Source organism: Chiroxiphia lanceolata, chromosome Z (genome assembly GCF_009829145.1).
Source record: "Chiroxiphia lanceolata isolate bChiLan1 chromosome Z, bChiLan1.pri, whole genome shotgun sequence".
Lineage (NCBI taxonomy): Eukaryota > Metazoa > Chordata > Aves > Passeriformes > Pipridae > Chiroxiphia > Chiroxiphia lanceolata.
This window is the reverse complement of record NC_045671.1, coordinates 17,618,244-17,640,937: the sequence shown is the minus strand read 5'-3', so window position 1 is coordinate 17,640,937 and position 22,694 is coordinate 17,618,244. Positions and strand designations below refer to the sequence as shown.

At 38.0% G+C, this 22,694-nt stretch overlaps 1 protein-coding gene across 5 annotated transcripts in view; it reads right to left on the bottom strand.

Moving 5' to 3' along the window:
- The window catches only part of ZSWIM6 (zinc finger SWIM-type containing 6), a 109,646-nt gene that overhangs the window by 33,764 nt on the left and 53,188 nt on the right, over positions 1–22,694 (bottom strand). For all 5 annotated transcript variants that reach the window (XM_032674983.1, XM_032674982.1, XM_032674984.1 and 2 more), the window contains 3 exons: positions 15,663–16,019; positions 6,024–6,172; positions 5,353–5,503 (listed from right to left, as the gene is read on the bottom strand). In XM_032674983.1, the coding sequence (XP_032530874.1) occupies positions 5,353–5,503; positions 6,024–6,172; positions 15,663–16,019 (657 nt within the window). The remainder of the gene's footprint in view (positions 1–5,352; positions 5,504–6,023; positions 6,173–15,662; positions 16,020–22,694) is intronic.

Genomic DNA, 22,694 nt, shown 5'->3' with positions numbered 1-22,694 from the left:
GCAGCCCTGGAGTAGTCATCAAATCTGGTATCAGGAAGGAATTTCTCTAGGGGCATATTGGCAACAACCCCAGCTTTTGTCCTTTTCCCCTCTCCACTTAGGTACTAAGCACAGATAATCTGTTTAGAACAGCTGGCATGTCCCATTCATACAAGTTTGTCTCTCTAACTGCAAAGGAAAGGAATGCCTGAGATAGAAATATAGATGGAAAATAGTTACACTCAGTTAAGGTTAAAAGAAAACTTGCTGTTTTCTAGAGATGACTATAAAAACTTCTATCAGAAAAATTCCTAGCAGTTTCCAAACTAAAATAAAAAAAAGAGCACTATTTAACACTTGATCATTAGTTTGCCCTTGGCAAATCAATCTATGATGATTCCTTGCTCAAACTCAACATTTGGAATTAAGGTTTAGATGAGGAACAAAGTGCTACTTGTAAAAATTTAGGCATAATCCACCAGGAAATATATTGTACTATTTCTCTATATCACTATATCTATATGACCTTGTCAAATGATATTTTAGTTCAAATTTTAACACAAAAATTTATCGTTCTAATCCAGAAAATGACCAAAATATCAGCAAGAGTGAAATCAAAACAGCTCATCAGCCTGATTCAACATTTAAAAAGCGACCTGTAACAGGGCAAAGTACTAGTGAAGAACTACTATTAGAACTACTACAGCAAAGACATGTTATTCCACTCAAGAAATATCTTTATAGCAACAGCCCAGTTAGTATGCTAGAATATATTTAGTATATAACAGAAAGGATTCTAAGCATATCACTAGGAAAAAACTTTATCGTATGAATGAAGCTCACTGCAGTATGGTAAGAGGTCCCTATGCTTAAAAACTCTGGATGCCAATAGGTGGTTGAGGTAGACAGGAAAAGGTTATGCATTAAAATGTGGAAGGTACTACATACTCTGAAACTACAGAGTACCACTTAAGTTCTCCTCAACATCATAAAATAAGATGAGCAACAGAGACCAGGATCAGCATGATGCAAAACCGGAACACATCCTCCAATTTTATCCACTGTCCTGCCTTGCCAAAGAGCCCTTTGGACACAGCGTCTTCTCCATGACACAGCCATCATATTTCTACTCCACAAGAAACTATTCCACAATTTAAAGAAACCACCTCTCCTCCCCTTAAAGAGTTCTTACATAGCAAAATGGAGGAAATCTACTAGAAATGTTTGTTTTGAAATATGCAAATTATGGGAAGTTTCTTCACCATGAAGGCAAGCAGTAAGATGATACCGAAAATGGCAGTTCACTGAAAAAAAAATAAATCTGATCCGGTAATCTACATGTTGACATGGTGTTGGGCTCCATCATTCCATCAAGCAGCAGATTGTCTTAGATTCTTCTACTTGACTACTTTCATCAGATTAAACATCTGGGATTTAATTTAACAGTTTCAGCTTTACTAAGCTGTCACAAGAGCAGCCCCACTTTGATAACAGTAGCTGCTCCAATTATGGCTTGGTTTAGGGTTGACAAGTATAATGATTCATTCGTGACACTTGAGAAGCAATAAAAGGTTGTTTTGCATTACAGCTTTAAAAATGTGGGCACTTTTTTCATTTAATTTGTCACTTAGCTTTAGCTAAGAGGACTTTTAAATTGCAGTAAGAGGCAAATGGGGCTTTTAGTTTAAATGTAATCCCCATATTTAAATGATCTGTAATGGCACAGTGTTCAAATGGGAACACTACTGTTTCACAGTGGGCCCTGATGGTGACATGTGCCATTTGTATTCAGGTCCTGTTTTATCCATGTGGCTAAAGGGCTTCCAATTTAATTTCACAGCCAGAAGCCTGCAGAAAACACCAATTAACTTGCAGATCCCATTTGCTGACAAAACAGTCTCTTCCCAATGTCTGGCATCTGTCAGTACTCAACATTTACTTCCAAAGCAGAGCCTTGGAGCCATCATGATCCCTGGGCTGAGGCACAAAGTCAATTTTTCCCCCTTTTTTAAGGGAATATTTTTGGTTTTGCAGAGGACAAACAACTTTTACTTAATTTTTCATGGATAAATATTAACAACTTCTTGATGTACTAAGATTCATGGTCCATTTTTTTTCACTTAGACTACAAAGAAGTTTAACTGACCTTTCTCTCAAATCAGAGATTTCAGCTCAACAGGCATCAGTGATTATTCACTGTGTATTTCCATATCTTCTCATCTTATCAATGCAATTTAATTAAAAGGCAAACCAAGGGGTTTCGGATAATTAATCATTATGACATACTGAAGTTTTCAACCATGGTCACCAAGAATCAAACAACTAAAGATCAGGATATGAAAATTATGTAGAGACACCATTTAAACAGCAACAACATGAAGAATTCAAACTCTGCTCTAAACTCTGCAAAGTGGAATTCATGTGTCACTGTGGCAAACTGGAAGCATTCACTAGTGCATCACTGAAATTACATCTAAATTCTTCTAGTATGAAAAGTACACAAGCAACCTTAGAGCTCTGACCTGTAACCTTGATCCTTCCAATAGAATACCTCTGGCATTCCATAAGTAGCAATTAGCTCATCCAATTCTTTGATGTACAACAGATGAATCTGAAGGGGATAGTTATTATATTCTTATTCCCAAACTGGAGGTTTTAAAACTCAACTACCTACTTATGTGCAAGGTGTTTTTTGTTAATATGATGCTTTTGAATTGTAAATTGCCTATGAAATCAGGTGTCTATACTAAAAAATTGCCAGAATTATATTAGACCTGAAGTATTTCATTTAGGGGTCTTGACTGGTGGTTTCAATGGTTTATTTTAGGGGGCTTTGTTGTTATTGTTGTTCTTGGTTTAGGTGTGGGGGTTTTTGTTGCTGTTGTTTTCAAATCAGCACCTTGAAACATTCAAACCCAATGTGACTTCTACTGAAATAAACAATTTACCATAAAATTCAACAAGAACTGATCAGAGCTCAATGTGTCCTTCCAGTACCCTTGCCAATGCCCAATGTCAGGCAGGAAGCACCAGTTAAGTTCTAATGAAAGGCTCAAGTGACCTGGTCAAGAAGCAAAGCTGAAGTTATTTAAGTATGCTTAAAAATCTGTGTCAAGATAGAACTGACAAAGTGGCCATATGCCTAGCAGTTGGCAGACAGCATAACAGGGCAAGCAAGCAAACATTTATTAAACAGAGTCTATATTTACATACTTTTTATGTCCTAAAATTCTCCATAACTACAATGTTAAATTGCTACTTACTTGTGAAATAAATGAGAGGACAGACAAAACACTTTTTTAAAAGACATACGTATATGCCACTCCCAGATTACTCTGAACCGATAATACAAAAAGGTAAGTATGCAAAGGCCTGTCTCACTCCCTCTGTTAATATTTTAGTTCTCCGACATCTTAGAAGATGACAAGAGGGGAAGCAAACATGACTTTGTAACATAACGATACCATCACTCCCTTAAACCTCAAGGTCTGAGTTACCTCTTCCATTAGGAGCAGAGACTGTATGTTGCCAAGGCCATCTTGCTTTTCCTTCTGCAGTATCCTATTGTAAATCTGGTCTCCCTTAAAATCTCCCTCAATTTCAGTACATTCACTTTTTTATTTTCTTTTTTGTTTGTTTGTTTTGATATGCAGGTTACACACAGAAAAAGGGATGTGTTTAATGTGAAAACAGTGAAACTCAAGGCAAAATCCTAGCAAAAACACTGCAGAAGCTTGTAACTTTCACATCAGACAGGAGTGAAGCTGGAGAGATTCATTCAATTAAGAGCATTTTGGAGGGAACTTGCTAAGCACCAGTGGAAGCACTGGTGGGAAGAAGAAATGGACAGTTTAGCAAAACAAACACTATCTGGAGGTGGAAGAACCAACTTAAGTTCTACCCTTTGCAAACTGCACACATGAAGTGATTGAAATATATTTGCAACTGAAACCACAGTACATGATCAACATATTTTGATACTGTTAAGAGGTGACAGAGTAGTTCATGACTGAAACAATACAGTCTGCCTCAGACTGCAGATTCAGCAGCTCAGGTAGTGGTGAGGCTGACAGTTCCACTGCAGCTTTTTGGGAATGGTATCTAGAATTCTGATTAAATAGAGGTAAATTAAATTGAATTAATCCAAAAGTATTGCTTATTCAATGCTGCAGCAGATAGATTCCACCTCGTCTACCTTCAGACAGGTGCTGTCAAGAAAATGATGTTAATATGAAACTTATGGAACAACAGGAGCCACTACAAAAGTTTAACAAAACCTTTTATGTTCATTGACAGCATGTGTTAAGATTGCTGTGAAGAACACATTTCTGCCTCTCACCACCTACCAGCTTAACCCACATAAGCAATGAAGCATGAGACCCTCCAGTTCTCAGGATGGTGGGATGCTGCACGTATGTCCAGCTAGCCATGTGCCCCGTTTGACAAAAACTGTTATTTCCCAGCAAGTCAAGGGATCATAAAAATGACGAAGTGAAATGCTTGCTACACTTATATCTAGACTCTGACAGAGCTTTGTCTGCTATAATATTAAGTTTAAATTAGATATTGGGAAAAAAATTGTTTACTGTGAGGGTAGTGAGGCACTGGAACTGGCTGCCCAGAGAAGTTGTGGATACCCCATCCTTGGAAGTGTTCAAGGCCAGGTTGGATGGAGTTCTAAGCAAACTGTCTAGTGGAAGATGTCCCTATCCATGTCAGAGGGGTTGGAACTAGATGATCCTTATACTCCCTTCCAACCCAAACCATTCTATGACAAAATTCTGACAGATTTTGAAAATTTCTGAAGCAGTAATTAAAAACTTTATTAGTCAGTTTATGGAATACTTTAGAGCAAGTGTGCTCAGACCTCACCAGTTTAAATATTCCTTTCCCATTTCATCCTGTGTTCTTCTCTTAATTATACAACTATGTCATCTTTCTGGTGACCTTTCCCCTAAAGCAGTAGTAACCATGTTACTCTTCTGTTATTTGATCTCCTTTCCTACTCAGTAATGGACTTCTCTAGTTGTGAATTGATTTCTTCCTTAACCTTTCCAGTTTAGCACCAGCAGCTTATATATTCGGCCTCAGTTGTGTAGCTACATTTCCACTTTTTGCATTATTCCTTTTATATCCTAAAGTACTTGCAACCTGTTGGAATTGTACTTCTTTCATACCATGTTTCCTCTCCAACTGCAATTGTCTTACGCTGTAGATGAGAAATTCAATTTCACCCAACCTTAACTGAACAAGGAAAACTGCAGAAAAGTCTAATCTGCTTTGCCTAGTACCACAGTAACAGCTTCTCAATTTCCAATATGTAATTGTTCCTTTATTATACACATCAACACCTAAATGAGTCTATGCATTTACCCAGTTCATCCCAGAGCTGCCTATACTTGTCAGTCATTGTGGTTCCTTGTTGTCTCCAAAGCGACAGACGAGGGTCAGCCATGAACTGTTCTGTTATCAACGTCAACATGCGAGCTCCATTTGAATCCCTCATTTTTAGCATCTCTCGCACCTAGGAAACGAGTCTTTTAATACAAACTTGAAAAAAAAGCAAAGAAATTGCAGTACAGACAATATCCTGCAATGTTAAATATTCTGCTTCTGTTAAGTTAGAAATGCAATTTATATGTGCAATGTCAAATTTTTAAGTAGAAAAATTAGTCTGCCTTCCCAAATTGAACAAAATTTTGATTTCAGCATCCAATTGCAATTCTTCAGAGAATTTTTCCACATGTAATCCACAGGTGCATTATGCAATATGCCGTAAAACTGATTTCTACAGGTTTTTCCAACGTTTTAGGGGTGGGAAGGAAGAGAACAGCAGAGCTGTAGGTAGTTGAAATGTTACTTCATATCCTTACACTGATCAAGACACATCAGATTGCAGTCCACTGCTGTACAACTCACTAAGCTGACATTGTGTTCCCAAGATTTTGCCTTGTTTTAGAACAGTACTTTGTGTAAGACGCAAACAAGTACAGACTGGCTTCAAGAACATGGGAGAGAAAAAGGGTTCAGAGTACTCAACACACCTTTGCAAATAGCAAATTGAGCTGCTTCCCTGATCCATGGTATCCGCCTTGGGAGAGGAAGAGTTTAACTTGTTCTTGAACTTGTTCCTCATCCAAATGCCAGCAATTTTCATCATCTATGCTAGCACCTGCTGTTGGGTCAGGAGCACCTGCAAACAGCAAGAAAAGAAATCATTATGTTCTATATAAAGAAAGGAGGTTCTTCAGTCCAGGGGAGAGGACTACTGCAGAGGTTTTTGGATTTGTGTTCTCTCCTGTTTTGAATGCCTTGGTTTTAATCTAAACATTCTTTAAAATAGACATAAATTTCTCCTCAGTAGTCTTAAGCACTTAAAAATTACAGTCTATGAATAGGTATTTAAAGAAATAATATTCTCTTCTCTAACAAAACATTAAAATTAAGGTGAAGGGTTTTTTCCTCCCATCTCAGCATTTATACCAAAATGATTTTACAGGGAAAATTAAGACTTTGATTTATATTTCTACGATTGTGACGTTAAAACCATTCTCCCCAAAACACCTGTGTAATTCCTGTACCTTCAGCAATCTTGCTCAGGTTTAAGTGACTGCTAGTGAGCGCTGCTATTGATGAACATGAGGAGAATCATCACCTCGGTGCCTCTGAGCTGTGATGGCTCTGCAAAGCTAAACAAAGAGTAAAAAAATCCCCAAACAAATCCAAAGTCTTAAAGCACTAAAGGCATTTCCATCATAAATAAGAGTTACAGCTATTTAAGACCATGCTGCTTCCAAAGGAAGCATTTTTACATAGGCAAAGTCATCTGCACAGAGTCAATTCAGAGCAACTCTATCTGAATTAGTTTGGTGTCAACTGAAATGACCAGATTTACATCAGGTAGTGCTTCGGTCACAGGCTGTTAGAACTCACATTTTGCAGCTCAGACCAGTGACTTTCCCCAGTGGCCTCTTCTAAAGGATGACAAAATTAACTAAAACAAGTTCTTGCACCATCTAGCGACCTCTATTTTTCTGAAGACCTCTGCAACTCCATTGGACACTTTTTAAAAGGTCTTCAAACTGAAAACACTGAAATGTACTTACCTATGAGTGTCGGACTCAGCTCAAGGTAAGGCATCACCGTACCAGATGTAAGGTGCTTTAAGCATGCCCGAGACTCAAGTTAACATTTTTATTTTGGACTTGTCACAACTGTGTAATCTCTATCTAGGTTTATCTATTAGGTTTTGCAAAGATGTTAGAAATTGAATCACATTACACAATCTCTCTCTTTTAAATCCATGTCCATGTTACCTCTGAACCAAAAAAAGAGAAGAATACTGCCAGGAAAGGAAAATTATATAGATTTGTAAAAATCTGGGGGTTTGTCACAGAAGTCCTGAGAATCTGAAAAGCAAAGATAGCTACAACTCTTCAGACGTATAGGAAAAAAACCATTGATTCTATTAATTCAAGCCTCCATTTCCCACTTGCAGCTCTGCCACGGAGATGAAGCTTTTAAGTGGTTGAAGGAATTGCTGCAATTTTTATTCAGTGAAAAAACAATTAGAAGATTAAAGGGTCAGAGGGATATCTTGTCTACAAGTTGCTGAGACAGTAAACAAAAAATTGTTCCAGCTCAACAACTTCCTAAACTGCCTCCCATTTCAGAGCCTACACCTGGGAACACTGCACTGCTATATATATATACACACACATACATGTACACACATATATACCTAAATTAATAAGATGTGAATGAACTCTCCTGCCTTCCACAGGAAACACACAGTGTTTCAAAAGACAGGAATCAAATCCAAGACAGTACAAAAACCAAGAAATGAAAAACCTCCTCTTTCTGTGAGTGCTTCTATCTTCAGTACGTTAGTTTCAATTTGGTCAGCTACACAACATACATGCAAGTCTTTGGCTGCAAGGAACAAGACAAAAAGGGAAATCAAGCCTCACAAGAATAAGTAGTGCAGCTGTTGCAGACCCAGGTTTGCAGTATCACCTTGCAAATAGTTTAAATATTTCATTGCTTTAACACACAAAGAGCAGTGAAGAGGAACTATGTAAAAGAATCAGTATACAAAATGCACTTATATTTTTCTTCACCTCAATGGATATTTATCTTTAAATAATCTTGGTATGGTTGCTTTCAGACTGAATTAAAAATAGGCCAAGATTCCTCAGCTAAGCTTCCCTATTTAGGGGAAAAAATAAATTCCTTCTGTAACTGTTTACATTTTATCAAAAAGCTCACTGGTCAGTTTGTGCTAGAAGATTAAATTTCAACACAGCTACCACAGATTCTTTAAGAACAGGGTTCCTTCACAAAACAAGTATGTCCACTGCCCCAGGACAGCAGCACTGCCCCACCAAGGCTATTTCTCCCAATATGATCCCAAATATACCTTTCCCAGGAGCTCAGTATTGCTATACTCACACCAGTGTTATTTTTAAGCCAGGAGGCCAGAAGACTGTAAAAGGTGAAGATGCCAAGTCAAGGATCTGAGCTCTACGATGCTGTTCAGCACAGTACTACAGATACATCTGACTCAGAATGATTATTTTCTTAAAAGATCTTATATAGGTTACACTTAGTATGATCAAAATTTTTGATGAGGTTGTATAAAGAAATTTCAGAGTTCATGTAAGCAGCACCAGCTACAGTTGTAATTCACTCATCTTTCAACACTGTTAGCAGTCTTCAGCTGATAGCCATGAACCAACAAGGCAGGGAGAAACCATGTCTGATCAGGTATAAGTCCAAACCACCTTCCCACCATGGCAACAGCCAGGCATCCTAATGGTCTCGCCAAGGAAGCCTCAGCTTACACTGCCCACGTCATTCCTGTTCTGGGGTCAAGACATGACTATTTCCATGTCTCTCAACTAGGCACTTCACAACTGGGTGAAATGAACCTGACTGAGTTCACTTACAGTCAGGTGATTGCTCTAGGCTGTTTCCTCTCCCACTCAAACACAGATCATGCATAGGATTTCTACACTACCACTTCTCTGAAAACACGGGACTGGGTGAATAAATAAGGAACTATCTGAACAAGCAACAAGAGGGAGCTGTCTTAAGAGATACGAGAAGAAGGCCTAGCAATAGCTGTCAGGAAGGCTCAAGCTCAACACCAGGCAGAGCTGAAGGTTCAACCCATAGGCAGTAGCTTTGCTCAGGTTGCAACACAGCCTTGAACAGCCACCACAAGGCCCTGGTAGAGGTACAGTTTGGCTGCAGAGACGAATATGGACAGCCATGAATTTAAACTCTGCCGTGCAGTTTGGTACCAAGGTTAAACCCCGTTCTCTGCTTGTAAACTAAGGGATAAGTATTACTTAGGTGCTTTAGAGGGATGTCATGAGGATAAATTAGGGTTTCACATTTGAACTATGAAAGTGGAAAGCACTGTACCATTCTATTAAATATTAAAACCTGTAATTAAACTGTGTCAGTTTACTGTCACTAACACATTAATCTCCCTCTCTCCAAACTCTGGCTTTTTATTATTGTGACTGGTCTTTGAAATATACTTTACTTCATGTACTTACAAGTAAATACAATAAATATTTATAATCAGTATGTAGATACAGACATCTATACTTACGCTCTTTTGCAATCTTAGCAATCAAAGCAAGAATATTGTGCACAACTGTTTGTAAAACTGAACACGCAAATAATATTTGAAAACAGGGTAGCAGCCTTTTATATTTTAGGTAATAGCAGGTTGCATGTTAAACATAATCAACTCCCAAGTTTTAAGAAGGAGAAGAAAAAAAATCAGATTGATACATAAACTTAATATGCTCAGTCTTAATCTAAACAATGATTACATAAAACCAAAGCTCATAAAATTAATTATTCAAAAATATTATTATGGCTTTGATTCTCCAAAAGTTTAGACATAAGTCACTTCATCTTGTACTCAATTTCAGAACTCTTGGGTGACTTATAACACCTGTTCAGCAGTGCACAGCATCAAAGAAAAACTGCAACTGCTATGAAGCTGTCAGTGCTAACAACACAAAATATGAAGAGAAGACAGGTGATCCTAAGTTGCTGAGGGAAGTTAATAAATCCCCAACAGGTTTTTAACTTCAAAAAAATTCTCTCTTCTCTCTGCACATACAGTAAAATGCACTAACTTATTTACCAACAATATCTAACCTTTCCTGCTTAAGTCCATATCTCACAAACAACATATAGCAATAAGTTTCAAACTTCATTTGTGTATGGCAGATAAAAGAACATTATCAGGAGAGATAAGCATGCTTTATTTTAATTAATTTTACCTTACATGTCTTTTAACAAAATTCCATCATTTTCTATATAACAATTTTTATATTTATGTTTAATGTGTCTGAAAATACCTGTCCTAAAATTATGACTTTCATAAATTATTTTTTCTTTTGCAGCTACTGGTCTTTCAATTTTTTTTTTACATTGTAGTACTTATTTACTTCTACTTGAATTTCTGAAATTTCTCTAGTTTTGGCTACTCCAACTCTGGTTCACTAAACAATTTGCATACTAAGCACTTAAGCACTTCACTTTCATCTTTCTTGAAAGGAAATTCACCTGTCATGTCCTACATTCCTACTTTGCAACTAATCTCTCAAGCAACTTATACAATGTAGGCTGGGCCATGTGAAAGATTTCATAATTTTTTAAATAATTTTTATCTTCTTTAACATTAAACAATCCCTTTACTAGTAGATCAGCAGTAGATTGTATTCTGTCATTCAGCCCTACCCTACAATTTTCCACTAAAACCCCTGTAATTTCAGTTAAATACATTAAGTACATCTTAACACATATTCACCTATACCTCTAGATTGCCCTTTTGAACTTAAAATACACTAGAACAGGACTAGATATTCTGAAATTTTCTTTGAAGGCTTTTTTTGATAGATGTTTCCTTCTTGAATGCTTCCTCCAGCACTGCTAATAGGCATTACAAATTAATGTTTGCTGAGGATGTACCTATATTTGCCTAGACACATACAGAAAAAACTATAGAAACAAGGTACCTCTCCTACTCAGAAGACAAATATATTTCAACTGCTTTCTCCCAGGTTCTCCTCCTTAAATTTAAGCTCATCTGCATGGGGGTTTGTTTGTACTGGCAAGTAATTTTTACTGCAAGTAGGAGAATCAGAGAATGGGAGGAAGTCTGGAGAAATCCACATAGTTCTTCTAAGAGCAGAGATTGCCACAGCAGCACTAAACACCCAAGAAAAGAAAAAGGATAGTTAAAAGTTAAAATTAAATAGGTTTGCTAGGACATCCTTATACCAAAAAAAGGTAGACTCTTTTCCACTATGCACATAATAAGAAATTAACTCTAATATGAGATTAATATGAAAACAGACCTTCCATCTCTCCTTCCTCCCATCTTGCTTTCCCATTTCTACTCAAATTCTCACGAACACAGTTTGACCTTCTAACCAATTTATTCAAGTGAAAGTTTCATACCTATGAAAAGAAATATACAAAATGACAAACACAGCTGATAATCCATTGTCATCCTGACCGCTCTCTTCCTAGCATACACACCTGACAGCCTTCTCTGCTACAATGGTACAAAAATTAACAGGGAGGACAAAAGCCTCATCTAAGCAGGATCCGAAGCTACACCCAGCTTCCTGCAAGAGCTTTCACATTGAAACTCAATGTGAGGCCAACAGTTCTGCAGTGCAGACATCAGGGCATCAGCATTAACACCTTCCTGTACCATCTTCAGTACAGGAGATTACACACTCCAGTTTTGAAATCATCAGAAACATGCACAGCTGTAGCAGTGTCACATGAGGAGACTAGAACACGAGACGTAATATGTGCTTTTATGCTCTAAAAACATGCAAAACACTCTTGTAATGTAATCACCACCAAGTGAAAATAGAATGGCAAATACACAAGACGATTCCCAATGAATCCTAGCATCCCAATGAATCTTTCTGAAGAAGTCAGTGACTAGGCAACACATTCCTGTGCTTCTAACAGCTTTCTCTTATTTTTTCCTGCAGGAGGTTCAGCCACGAAGCAAGAAAGGACATTGCATCATTTATATCCACCAAGGAACTCAGAGTGATTGGTTATTCCAAACCCCATGTCATCAGGCCAAAGCCAGTCATCAAATGCTGCACAACAGAATTTTGAGCAAATGAATGATTACCCAATTTGCCTTTTGTGAAGGGAAAGTACTGCCTAGTTTTTCCATATAATCATCTCTTATCAGTCATCTCATAAACAAGAGAACAAGAACACTGTGGTCAGAGCTCTGTCAGAGACTGAAATGGTTAATGATTTATGCATTCTAGGAGACTTTTACAGGCTTTTGACTTGCATGATACCTCTGATGAGCAATTGGGCCCCTCCCTCCCTCCAGTGCTGAAGGTGTGAAATCCTGAAAAGGCAAGAAGCCGAGCTCGACCTCTGCTGAGCAATCAGGCCCCTCCCTCCCTCTGCTAATTTGGAAAGGCGGGAACCAGGAAAGACACAAAAAAAAAACTCAGCACAGACCCAGGAGATGTTTGGAGGCTCGAGGCACGGCCCGTGACACTGACCATGGATATAACTCACAACTTCTTGACCATGGATATAGCTCACAACTTCTTGGAGTGTGGGGGCTTCCTTCCTTCACCCCCAGCAGATCAAGGCCACCACTTCAGAGATGGAAGCATCGTTGGACCCCGTGGGCGGTGACTATATACATCTGTCCACCCTCAGCTTTTCTTTCTCTTACTTTCCCTTACTGTCATCCTGGGTTTTTTCTCTCCCCTATGCATTTTCTTCGCCCCCCAAAGGTTATCTCTGTATCACATTGTTGTATGACAGCACCCAAACTGCTAGCATGCCTGTTGATACAGAATTGTTAAAATAAACCTTGCCAGTATATGTTTTCAGACACCGATTATTTAGTGTCGTTTCACTATAATCCACCCCAAGGGAATTATTGATAAAAACCTGAGTTACCCCCTCTCCCCTTTTCCTGGGGCGGGTCGTAACAAGCTCTTCTACATCTCAGACCATTTATACATACGAATAGTATTCACGAGCTGATTTCTTTTGTGCATTCCTGCAAATATATGAAAACTAGAACTAGTACAGTCGCCATGCAAGAAAAATAAAAAATTTAACAACTCAAGTCCTGTATAGAACAACCCTGAAATTAAAACACCCCTAAGTCACATTGAAATGAATTTCCTCATCCAACTCCAGATTCACGGCTTCTCTTTAATCAAAACTGTTTCTGGTGTTTCTGTGCCAGGTCTCCTCTTAATTTTATAAGCAAGTTTTTCCTCTTACTTATCTGTGCCTTCAAGTAGCATTTAATATAATTTCTCTTCAGACACCAATTCAGTGATGTCAAACTGTTCAACACAAGACAGTCTACAAGACAGTTTTGTATTAAACTTAACATGTGAAGCACAGGAGATGTGATAGAGTGAATGGTGATCTTAGATTTATCACCCTATGATATTAGAACCAGAGACATTTCTTTTGGTTATTTTTCACAGATTTCTTTTGGTTAATTTTATTATTTTTAATTTAAGGAAATCGATTAAAGATCAAAATAACAATTACATTATGAATCCCAGAAAAACACTTACTTGCTACATAATCAGAGGAACTTACATAATTCTTTTAAGGAAAAAGTAATTTTTTAGTATTGTGAACATTAAAAAAATTCAGGCCATGGTTTTATGTGAGTCTGAGAAGAAAAGCAGGAAACTATAGAATGTCTTTTAAAACACAGCTTTCTTTGGTAATAGCAGTTTATTTTCTTATGCTTCTTAGATTTTCTACTTTGGATTTTGGCATTTTATTAAGAAATACTGACAGTCAATATAATACTGCAATCTTTCTTACTAGGAGAACAGCAACACGCGTAAGAAACATTTCAGTTTTATGGATAATATTAAACTAACCTACTCAGATTCATTGTTAAATTTCATAACTGATCATCAACTTAGTTTTTTATTTCCTATTCTTTTTGCTATTTGAGCTGTGATATAAATCTCAAATCTCTAAAAATGCCTTATATAATAGTGAGTAATGAGGTATTTTGACAATAAGAAAATAGCTGACAAAGACTAGCATGTTTACAATTAGTATAATTGCAGACTTCATATTGATCAAGTCTCTGTAAGAGCTTGTCATTTCTCTTACATTAACTACAGTACAGCTAATACAGACATATATAGCCATCATCTGCCCATTGTTTCCCACCCCTACCTTCCTCTTTTCTAATCACTCTTGACTGTTTGAATCTTCTGTGCTTCTGTCATACCGTAATTCTTCCTCACCCCTTAGCTCTTTATGTCCAGAGGTTGTTAACAACTCTCACGTGACACATGCCCTCAGTGTACAACATGTGAGCATCTTCCTCTACTGCTCAATGTCCTTTATCTCCTTTAAGTTTCACTTCCTTTCCACTGTCACCAGGCAGCTCTGACAATAACTTTCTCATTACCTTCAACAACACAGCAACAGCCTTGCCTCTGGCCACATCTCCACAATCCCCAATGCCAAAAAAAGAGCACTGTTCCTGAAATTCACTTTCTTGCAACATCACCTGTTGGGCCTGCCAGGGTCAGAGCACCCTAAGGAGAAGGGCTAAGCTGCAGTTGAGTCCTGTTACTGGAAACACTCTCGTTTTGTTCTGTCTACACTGTAACTAATGCATACGTGGTTTTCTTCTTGCTTTTATTTGTATTGCAAATACAAATGCCTCAAATATTTAACACAAGACCTGTTCCTTAAATTAAAAAAAAAAAAAAAAGGAAAAGATATTTCTAGTTATTTAGATAACTTATTCTTCCCCTCTAAGTTGTCCTTATTCTTGCAGTTCTGGTCACCTGAGAGGACATTTCTATCAGTTGACCTTACAGGAACACAGTACTCTAATATTAGTTGGGTCATCTCAAGTGTACAACTGCTTGCTTTTAGTTCAGCAGGGTCCATAAAAAAAGCCATGTCAGAAGCCTCAAGTCACATCCATCATCCTTTAACAAATAGAAGTTCACTACAAAAAACAGAGTCATTAAAACCCTGAGCTGAAAGAGCAGGTAAGATCAAGACCTTTGCTATACTGTAGCTGCTTCAGCACTAACAGGAGAAAAGCAACGAAATACAGGATTTATATTTCTCCTGACTTCATACAGAAACAAAATCCCAAAGGTTGACAGAAATATATTTAATGAACGAAAAAAATAGTAACATCTACTTGGTTTTATGCTTTGCCATTAAAACAAAATTACACAATTAAAATGTTGGAAGATTACTGCAAAGAACAAAACAATAAAAAGACACCATTGGTGGTAAGTTGGTAAGACTGTTCCTTTAAGCAATATGGCTATACAAAGAACACTACTACTCAGGTTTTAATAGCTGGAAAATACAAGCATGAAGCAGAACAGGGCACACACTAACAATGCTGGAAGACATCAAGCTCATTGCTTATGAAGTCTCTTTTCCAAAGGGTACCATTTTCTAAACATCTTAAAACAAAGGTTCAATAACAGAATCCTCTTTAGTAAACACCATAAAATCACAGAATGATTCAGCCTGAAATACAACTAAGCAGGTCATGCTCCTCAATGCCACAAAAAAGCTCACAATGTAAGAAAGGGTGAAGCAAAAGGAACAACAAATATCAAACTCACCATGGACTTGATTGATTTCTGAATTCTGAGAAAGAATTTCATCTGCTAATTTTTGAGCAGTAGGTAAAACTTCTGTGTGGTGCACTGTGATCAAATACTGTACAAATTTTTGTAGTTGGTCTCTGTTCATTTGAAAGAGTGTCTCTGAAATGGGGAGATGCAGTTTGACCTGATCTGGCTTGCGGATCCGGTATAAAGAGAGTGCCACAACGTGGGCACAGTAAAATATGTCCTTGTTTCCACAGCTACAGGTCACTGAGGTAATCTTGCAACGATCAAAGCTGATAGCTACATTGCAAACAGTTTCTGGCTCCGATTGCATTGCAGGCTCTGTTACTGTGCCACTCAAGTGGAAACCTGTGCAAGGAAAAAAAGAGAACTTAATGATATATGTAAAATATATCTCATTATCAAGAATCTTTTGTTAATAGAGTAAAAGTCGTTGGCTATTTCTGAGAAATTATACATCTTAAAGAACTTGCTTAATTACAAATATGATTAATCCTGTCTTTTGTACATATTGCTTTCATCTCCAATAAAATCAAAAAGGGAGTAAAAAGTTAGTTTACAAGCCCACTGCCATTCTATCACAACATTCTTAAAAGTCTGACAGCGAGAGAAATATTTACTTGATAAACGACAGCTGCAGAAGCAAGGCAGCATCCCATCAGGACCGATGTGAAACTCCTATACCTCAGTAAATAGGCAGCAATTTTCCAAACCCCCACCAGGGAGCCTGCCACACCTACCAGCAAATGTAACCATTCTCTCAATAAGTCAGAGGGAAGTAGTGCACCCTAGTGGCATGAACACAGGTCCTAGTCTCAACTGACTCACTGACACAAGTCACTTAATTTCTTTGCTTTCAATTCTCCCACCACTGAGCTCATGTTAAGCTCATTTTCCCCCCAGGTGACCCAATAGAACAGCCATGTCTGTGCAGCTCTTTGGAGATACAAACTGCTGCAGTTACCAATACACAGGATGTCAGATTTATGACACTGAATGAGACACATGCACTGTTCCAGACATCTGCATTATGGTTCTGTTTTCCATGCAGCATAACAAAGCACAAGGCAAAAGAGCTATGTCTGCTTATACTGTAAGGAGATATGGTATACCATACTTTGCTTTAGCAAAGATGCCATGTGTAGACACAGCACAAGGTCTCAAAGGCTGAAGATCCAACCTAAAACCATCTGTTTGCCCAACATGAAGGCCCAGGTTTGGCTCTCAATGATTTAACACTGAATAGCAGTGACAGCAGATTTCTTTTTGACTTTATGTCAGCATGACACTAATTTCAGCTCAAGCATTAAGTCAGAGGTGCAGATACAGGGCAATGCAACTAGATCTCATACGCCGTACCAGTATTAGATTTGGACGGTTCATATAAAATTTTGGATAGATACAAATAAGGTGTTATACATTAGCTACTTATAATGGAAATAATATAAACCCACACTCCCTCAAAGTCAAAAACTTTGATATAATATTCTTGAAATACCAGAAAAGTGTATTGCAGTAAGCATTGTCACATGAAGATTAGACAGGGGGGAAAGGAAAGAAATATATACATAGCTGTAACCAAAAATGCTGTATCCCAAGTAATTTTTAAAAAGCTCTTCAACTTACAGGAAACAGAGATGAAAATCTCTCATTTTTTTCCATTTGTTTACACTGTATGTTTCAGAGCAGGCTGTGCAGTCAGCATCCCTGTCTGGATTACATTCAACTGCAGTAGTCTGATACTCTATCCTGAAGAAGGTCACGCACACACTAACCTTGACTTTGCAAGAGAATGTTTACCAGGTAAAGTAGTTAAGAGTCAAGGCTGAAGAGGCAGTAAGCTGTAAAGTGCACAGACAGGAAGGGGAGAGCATGAACAAGCCCAGGCCTGAGCAGTATTCTTGCTCTTGTCTCCACTCAACCTTTGCTGAGAGAAGGGGAGTGGAACTGCCCCTCATATCAGGAGCTTCTTCCTCTGCCTTTCCCTTTGGTTTTTAAGTAGTCACAGCATGTTCCTCCAGGTACCTTCTCTCAAAAAGAGAAACTTTTTAAAACTTAACCAGCTGTATTTGTTTCAGGTTCATTCCCAGAAAGTGAAAGTTGGATTGATGGTCCCAAAGAAACTGCATGGGAGTTTTTTTAAATATCAATTTTCTATGAAGTACACAAAAAACTCTCTAATCCATTAGCTGAGGAAAAGTCTAATGCTTGTACAGTGAAAGAGCCTGATCCTACTCTTAGTAAGTATCTGAACTCCTATTAATTCCAGTAGAAAAAGGCCCAATAAAAGATATTCCCTTAAATGGATGTAAAATAATAAAAAAGACCAGCCAGCTACCCCAACAATACTACCACTTTTAATTTGTCAGTACATAATTCAAACATTCAGAAAAAGGTAAAATCCTCCCGGAAACATGAAGGTCTCCAGAAATATTCATTGTTAAAAGCAGGCCTGCCCTTGAATCCCTTTTCAGATACAAACACAGCTCATGGCTCCCTCTCCACTGAGTTTTATAAGAATTCATATTACAAGAAGCAACATTTAGAAACACAGACCCTCATCTAAACAATGACAGCACTAATAGAGTCAACATACCTAACCTGCCCTTCTTATCTCTCAGAGTTTAAACAAAAACATCAGCTGACCTTGCAGGCTAAAGATGTAGAAGCTGTGTATTAACTATCCCACCAGGAATGCCTTGTAATTATGGAACACTGTTTTCCTCCTCTTTTTCTGTGTTTTTAAAGAAATAAATTGTTTTTAGTAAATATGACCTTTAAAAAGGTTTCAACACAACAGAGAAAACAATTCAGGAAATTTCAGCTCAGGAGCCCTGGTAGGGTTGTTATAATTAACCCACCAGACATCAAATGACACCACCTCCACTGCCCCCAGTACTGCAGAACACTGAGAGAGCTGTTGCTCTCCTGTAGACATAGCCTTAAATCTTTTTTAACCTAACCATCTAATATTCTCCAAATAAAGTATGAAAAGTCAGTAGCAGGTAAAAAGTTGATGCACTGTGCTTTGCTAGAAGGTGTTCATCAGAAGTAATTCATAGCTTGCTGAGAAGCAAGATGTTACATGGCCCTGCAAGAAGACAGAGGGAATTACCTGTGCGGGGGCTCGTATATAATAACGTTTCACTAACAGGTCCAAAGATGCAGAAGTCGTCTTTTCACCTAAAACTTGCAAGGCCTCACCCTAAACAGGTACTTCCCTTCAAAGGGAAAATTTCTTTTACCCAAGTTACAAAACCTTGGCTGGAAATACTGATCCCTTCCAAAAATCTCCAAGAACACTGAAGAACACTTTTCAGTATAAGAGTTCATTCATTATTATCTAAAGACAACAAAAGAATTGCAGGTGGAAAAGGATGTGTTTATTACAGAAGCTATTTATCGAACAGGCATGTATCACCTTTTCCCTTCAGCTGCTGCAATTTGAAATGTTTTACTCTTTTCAAACCAGCATGTGACCAACAATTCAAGTCTTGCTGACATTTTCAATGTCCAGAGGCTTTGCATTCTGCAAAAATGTGTTTAGAAAAAGCAGTTGGAGCATTAAGACAATGTATAAAATAAAGCTCTTTTACAGAAGGATTTTGCTGCTGTTGAACACTCACGTCAAACATACCTCAAAAGTTATTTAACAGCCAATAAGACAGTGTTCTCAGCTGTCGTACTTTCGGAAGGGGATTGTGCCAAACACCATCAGGAGGAAAGCATTAAGAAGTCTGTGAATTTTACAAAGCAATTTTTGCCAAAATCTGCTTGACAGCATCCAGTCTATTAACTAAAAACATTCTGTGACTGTACAGCTGCCTGATAAATGAAAATCTGCACTATTACAATGTAGTATTTGCCAGCACAAGTATATATGCTTGTCCCCAACAACAAAAAACACTTTAGAATAAAACAAAAGAAAATTCAAACTCTAAGGCAATAAAGAGGAGAAATAACAGTGGTATGTGGAGAAGCAGCAGCAGTTAGGCTTTTAGTTCCTCAAGTCAAGGGAATCTTGGAATAGGGGATTTCACTAAACTAACAGGCTAAGCAGCAAAGTTACTGCACTAAACAAGCACCATCAATGACATCTCACAAGCTAAATTCATTTCTACTGTCACCCAGTGTTAAAAAACATTATCCTCAATATACCCAAGCCCAAAGACACATTTTGAAAACATATAGACCAAAATGAACAAGAACTGCCAGAACCAGCCAAGTGAAATGCTGAGGTGGGAAGGGAGGGAGGGTGGGATAGAGGAGGATGTGTGCAGTAATGCCAGTGGTTAAAACAAACAAACAAACAAACAAACAAACAAATCACTCCAAGTTCATACTTGCAATTGAAGGATTTCATGGAAATGCAACCACACCTCACCACTGGGTATTGTTTATCCTTTACAGAAAATATAAAAATGTCAGAACTGGATTACAGTAATACCTCACAGCTTAAAAAATGGTGCTTTTGAATAGCTTTTCGCCATGTGCCTTTTGAGAATACTGTACATGCCTCACCCACTATGCATACATTATCCTAAAATCAGGAAATGTACCACCAACTATATTTGGAAAATGGATGTGTTCCTTGATCCACTGACTCTTTTACCATGTATATATGCTTTTAGTCAGGAACATACATTAGCTGTTTTACTACCACAGAAGATGCCAACAGATGAAGTTACATATAGAGAAAAAAATGCAAGAGCTTGTTGTGGGAGCTGGGTAGTCTTCAGCGTGCAAGGTAACCTCCCCTTACATAACCTGATGTTGGTTATCAGAATCATACACTCTGTCTTTAACGATCATTTAAAATAACTTGCAGGCCTATGAGCTAGCATTTATTCAGACTACTACATTACTTGGCAAACACATTATCACTGTGTAAACACCTCTGTTTCATCTTGCCTACCAAACAAAACCAGCAAGAAATGCTTAGGGGAAGTAGTTTCCAACCATGCCCATTACCTATTTTTTCATACTTACACCAGTGGTTGCATTTTTTTTTCCCAAGACAAGCAAAAGTCTAAACTATGTTTACCTCATTCAAATTTTGTCTTTTAAGAAGTAGTTTTCCTTTAACATGGTAAAGTAGTATCCTATATTCAGTTCTGTCTGAACTTTGGAACGCTCTAAAAACAGATGAACAACACACTTTGAAATTATTGTCAAAACTCTGCATGCCGCCTCTCAGCCTGAAGCTAAGGTTAAGAGCCTATTTATAAACAGAGAAAACACTGATTTAGGGTATAGACAAGCTTATGTTTTGAGGTCACTGCCACCTAGAATAAAATTGGCATTTTATTCCACTGCAACCACAGAGGATCTGTAACAACCAACCACCTGGATTCCACAACTCCCCTCCATAAAGACAATAATCAGAATTTTATATTGCAGGATTTTTGCCAGCAAGACAATGGGAGCAGCATTAAATAAGACCATGCACATACACCACACTGAAAACTTAAAGGTTCACTACCACTGGCACATACTAAGAACAAGCATGCTGCAACAGTGACAGCACTAGTGACTTGAACAAAAAAATTTATTTGTCCCAACACTATGGATTCAACAGCTACATTAAAAGAAAAAAAATCAATCTTACAGGTCTTCCAGCCCAAACATTCAAGTCTGAGAACTGTTCAACCAATTATGTCTTTTAGACAAAGGTCTCCACTAACCCCTCAAGACAAACTTGATCATATCTCTGATGACCAACAGCAGCTGCTTATCACCAAGCAGGAGTCCTGGGTGATTAGGAATGGGATACATCCATCCAGACTACTCTTCCCTGAAAAAAAGGAAAGGCTGTCCAAACAACAAATAACTGCCGTTATTCCTGCCCAGTAGCCATATCAGGTCTGGACTGCTTCAAGACAGATACAGACTGCAGCAGCTCATGCTGTCTGGAGGTGGAGGCATTGAGCAAAACATTCACCAAATGAGCATGGTCCCTCAAAGTTTCACTGCTATCCTTGTGGTTGAACAACTTGCAACCCACCCCACAGGAACAGCATACAAAGTACTGAAGGACACTCTTACCAGCACTTCTCCCAGCCTTAGATGACATCTCTGGAAAACCTGAAAGCTGAAAACTCCAACTCATTTAATATGGATATAATCAACCCCATGTTAGGTGTTTGTAGTGTTCAGCTTTGTAGACACTGGGAAAGCATCAAAATCTAGGTGTAAAAAGAGATGTTTAGAAAAGTGCTTTCTAGACAGCAGTAATATAGAACTTTCCTCTAGCATAGTGATGTTCAAATTGTGATCTAGGATGCTGTGGCAAATGATGTTTATGGCTTACAAACCAGAAGCAGAGCTGAAGCAGACAAGTCTCTTCAATCAAAGGTTAAACACAGTGCTGAGATTCACTAAAACTGTGAATGCCAACAGCGTCCTGTGAGGTCAAGAAGGCCAGGAGTCCATGGCTGCAGGTTACTATCTATGCTGAAGAAATCATAACCTCTGCAAAATGTGGGAAAAGTAAGCCTGAAACTTTTGGGGGAGACTTAATAGACTAATTGAGCTGAGGGAAACTGGCTGGATATATCATATAAGCAGCTTGCTGCAGTAGAACTGTGAAATCACAAGTCATCAAAACTACTGTGATGCTGAGGAGAAACTGGAAGTAAATTTAAAATGAAGGGCAGGGGGTAAAGAAAGGGTAACTAATACTCAAGAAAGTTGCTATAAGTGGAGCTACTCACCATGCTGTCCAGAGCATCCAGCTAACATACACTAAAATGTCTGTAGGTAAATTGTAATAGAATATAAATATAGGTCAGCATCATGCTCAAGTTTACATTCATCCATAACAAAGACTAGAAACAAGACGTCAACAGAGATTACTAACCTACATTTAAATTTTGGTAAACAAACCTTCACTTAGCTGGCAAATTTCACAGGCCTTATTTATTGCAAAGGGAAAAGCCTGAGACAGGAGAAAGTACAAACAGTCTGCAAGGAGCTGCACCCTGAGAATACACTGAGAGTGCCCAAGAACAAGGACTGATTATG